The sequence below is a fragment of the Rhodamnia argentea genome, chromosome 9 (assembly GCF_020921035.1).
Source record: "Rhodamnia argentea isolate NSW1041297 chromosome 9, ASM2092103v1, whole genome shotgun sequence".
In the NCBI taxonomy this organism is placed as follows: Eukaryota; Viridiplantae; Streptophyta; class Magnoliopsida; order Myrtales; family Myrtaceae; genus Rhodamnia; species Rhodamnia argentea.
The window spans coordinates 17,709,066-17,713,114 of NC_063158.1; the positions used below are offsets into that span (position 1 = coordinate 17,709,066).

Sequence of the window (4,049 nt, forward strand, 5' to 3'; positions counted from 1 at the left end):
TTAAAAATAACATCCGTTATCTTTAAGATAGCTTTCACGATCAAAATATATTTATTTTTAAAATTCAGATTTTCGCTTCGAACTTAAAGTCGAGACATATTCTAATACCATGCTCCAAAGGTGAATGACTCATGCCCTTTTTAAGGATTCAACATGTTAGCTTCTTGGTTTAATTTAGGTTCTTAGAGGAATTGGATACTCTAATTGCTGTATAATGCCCTAAGAACTTATTATGATGATGGTGATACTCGTGAACGATGATTGACGGTTGGTGTATCCTTAGATATGGATAATTAGAGATGATATAACAGAAGATCACTCAAAAGTACCACAAGGGACATTATTCATTCCCTTCTTGCAATTCCCTCCAAAAAAGCTGTGCGCCTACTATTTCTACCGACACACACCGGCCATGGTCGCTCCTCCATCGCTTGAGAATGTGCATTCTTGTGAGGTATGACATGGCCTATGACTTCGATTTCAATTAGTCTTTATTTATGCTGTTGAAGGGTGTGTGCTTTTATAATTTTTGCATGGAAGAGAACTTGTGCTTTTTATTACAAATACAAAACCTACCTTACTAAGATTCATACTAAACACATTTATTATTGTTAAATTGGTCGAACCACAATCCTTATATCACCATATAGCCGTTTCAATTTTCATAGTCCTTGTGTGGATAAATCTGTATAGTAATGCAGCAACCTTAGTACAAATCTTCTTCTTACTCTGGTTGGGATATTGCAGAAGTGGTTGCCACGAAGATTTATGAGTGCATGGCGCGTCGCCGGGATCCTACACGCAGCAGAAGGGTGGGAGGAGCACAAGTGCGGTTACACCATCACTGATGTCGACAAAGCATGGCAAGCTAGTCTTCAGCATGGCTTTCAAACTCTTGGCTTCCAGGCTCATGTTTCACAGAAACTGAGTTAGATTTATCTCGATTTACATAAGCATGGACATATTTGTGAAACTGTGATACCATGCAACTGATGGGACAATACCTTGTGGGATGAATTATTGTAAAATTATGCTCCACACTCTATTTAGGAGGTTTTATTTCTGGATAAGATCTGTTTAACATGATCCATTTGCTATATTCATCACCAGAAGGCTTGTGCAGAGTTACACGTTTCGCGTTCTTAATGTTGAAAAGCAGATAAAGAACACACAATTTAAAGAGTTTTGGAAATATGTCTACGTCCTTAGTCAAACACCTCACCCTCTCTCTTCTTCTTTTCTTCTTATTTTATCATGTACAGATCCACATATATACAATCAAACGGACTTCTTCTACAAGTTAAGCATCTACAAATTAGGAAAAAAGAATCCTATACAAATTGGGAGAAAAAATAAAATCCTTACAAATTAGGGGATCCCAGGTTATGCCAACACTCCCCCTCAAGTTGACACGTAGATATCTCGCATGCCCAACTTGTCTAGTGAGCTGTAGAACATCCTACTTGAAATAGTCTCTGTCAAGATATCTACTAGTTGGTCTCGGATTTCACGAATGGGAAATAAATTACCTTTGAATCTAAGTTCTGCTTAATGAAGTGACGATCCACCTTAATATGTTTGCTATGATTGTGTTGGATAGGATTGTGAGAGATATCGATAGTTGCTTTGTTATCACAAAACAAGTCCATTTTAGACATAGGAGCAAAATCGAGTTCCGCCATCGGTTTCCAAAGCCATAGGAGTTCAAACGGTTCCTTAGCCATTCCTCTAAACTCTACCTCTGCACTTGAGAAAGGTACTACTTTTTACTTTTTGCTCTTCCAAGTAACCAAATTCTCTCCCACAAAGGTAAAGTATCCCAAAGTTGATTTTCTATCCGACACACTTCTAGCCCAGTCTATGTCGGTAAAACCTTCGATGTTAAGATACCTACTCTTTTGAAACTGAAGCCCTCTGCCCGGAGCTCCCTTTAAATACCGAAGGATTTACATTACACCATCCATATGGTCTTCACTCGGAGCGTGCATAAAATGACTTACAACACTTACTACATAGGCAATATCAGCACGTGTATCCGACAAATAAATCAGTTTGCTAACTAACCTTTGATATTTTTCTTTATTTGTAAGCACCTGACCATAATACTCTCCAAGTCTATGATTCTGAACAATTGGTGTGTCTGCAGGTTTGCAATTTAGCATTTTCACTTCAGCCAACAAATCCAAAATATCATTTCTCTAATATAGAAAAATACCTCTTTTAGATATTGCAACTTCTATTCTCAAGAAGTACTTGAGTCCACCAAGTTATTTCATCTCGAACTCCGTTGAGAGCTTCCGCTGTAATTTTGTGATTTCCTCCTAATCATCTCTTGTGATAATCATATCATCTACATAAATAATCAACACGGTTATCTCGCCTCGACTTGGCCTCAAGAACAGAGTGTGATTAGAATCCCTTTGAGCATACCCATACCTTTTCATAGCCACAATGAACTATCCAAACCAAGCTTGAGGAGACTGTTTCAATCCACACAGTGATCACTTCAACTTACAAACAAGTCCTAGTTGTGAGGAAGGATTATAACCCAATGGAATATCTATATAGATATTCTCTTCACTGTCACCATGGAGAAATGCGTTCTTGACATCAAGCTGGTGTAATGGAAATCTAAATTAGCTACAAGAGATAATAACACTTGTACAGTATTTAGTTTCGTAACAGGTGAAAATGTTTCCCCGAAAATCCACCCCATATGTCTATTTATATCCTTTTGCTACCAACTTCACCTTATACCTTTCAATAGACACATCTGCTTTATACTTGATCGAGAACACCCATTTGCTTTCCATTGTTTTCATCCCTTCGGGTAGTTCCACCAGCTTCCAAGAATTATTTTTCTACAACACCTCCATCTCTTCCTTAGCCCCACTTAGGATCTTTCAAGGTGTCCCGCACTCCATCTGAAATATAAACCGATGATACATTTGAAAAAATGCCCTTACCGGTTCAGGGAATTTGTCAACCGAAACATAGTTAGTGATCGGATAGGCAGACTTCTCTTTCCCTCTACCTTGTGGTGAGTTTCGATTCGGGGGCCTTCCTCGATTGTGCTTGGCAGGTAATTTATATCCCACAAAAATATTAGAATCATCATGTAAACAAGTAATATGAGAAGTCACCTCGGGAATTTCCTCGGGAGTTGGGTCGGGTACTAAAGAAGACAGCGGAAGTTGTTCTTGAAGAGCCGGCTGCTCCCGAAAACTCGATTCCTTGAGGCCCGACCTTCGCTTGACGGGACTTATTTTGAAATTTTCAAAACACCTTACACACATTTCAAGTCTTCTTGCTTAACATTTGTTGACACATAGATTTTGATTTCCTTAAATCATCCATTCTTTGCACAAAATTAGAATTAGAATTAGTTCTCACCAAAAATGAATTTCTCGTGCATTGCATATTTATTTTCTATCATGCATTTGCATTCGGACGAGAGGTGAAGCAATTAAGATTAAATTGAGAGATGACTAGACCGGACTAAGTTGAAAATTTTCGATCGAGCACACAAGAGGGAGTGCCGAATTTTATATGGTGGTGTGGACCCATCTTCAAATTCAATTCAACCCGATTTTGTTCACTTAAATGTTTGAGGCCTTTAGTTAATTTTTCATTTAATTAATTAAAGCTCGATTAGGCCTATAATTACACCATAAACCCACTAGGACATGTGAGTTTTGGCGAGCCCACATAGACCTCCATTTGGCCGAAATTCCTAGGTGTTTTGATCGAATTGGACTCTTCAATTTTTGAAATTTGATAAGAGTTTAATTGAATTGGGACTCTTATCCTATCTACAGTTTTATAAGATGTGGACCCTATTAATCCAATGGCTGAAAATTAATCCTAAATAGGCTTGGCTTACTAATCCTACGGTCACAATTATTTCTTACTCCAACTACGATTAGTAAACCAAAGCGCTATATATACGTGCCTAGCTCTAGAGTCGAGGGGGTTGGTGTAACGCCCCGGCTTGGTTCGCCACCCCGCAAGAGGTGTTCTAGCTCAACAATGGCTTTGGCTTAGTGCCG

At 38.5% G+C, this 4,049-nt stretch overlaps 1 protein-coding gene across 1 annotated transcript; it reads left to right on the top strand.

The window, feature by feature from the left end:
• Positions 1–302: 302 nt before the first annotated feature.
• On the top strand, positions 303–1,130 carry LOC125316707 (very-long-chain aldehyde decarbonylase GL1-5-like). The gene is made up of 2 exons (XM_048285780.1): positions 303–454; positions 748–1,130. Exons 1-2 carry the CDS (start codon positions 413–415, stop codon positions 931–933), a joined length of 228 nt encoding a protein of 75 aa, XP_048141737.1. The 5' UTR covers positions 303–412; the 3' UTR covers positions 934–1,130.
• Positions 1,131–4,049: the final 2,919 nt, after the last annotated feature.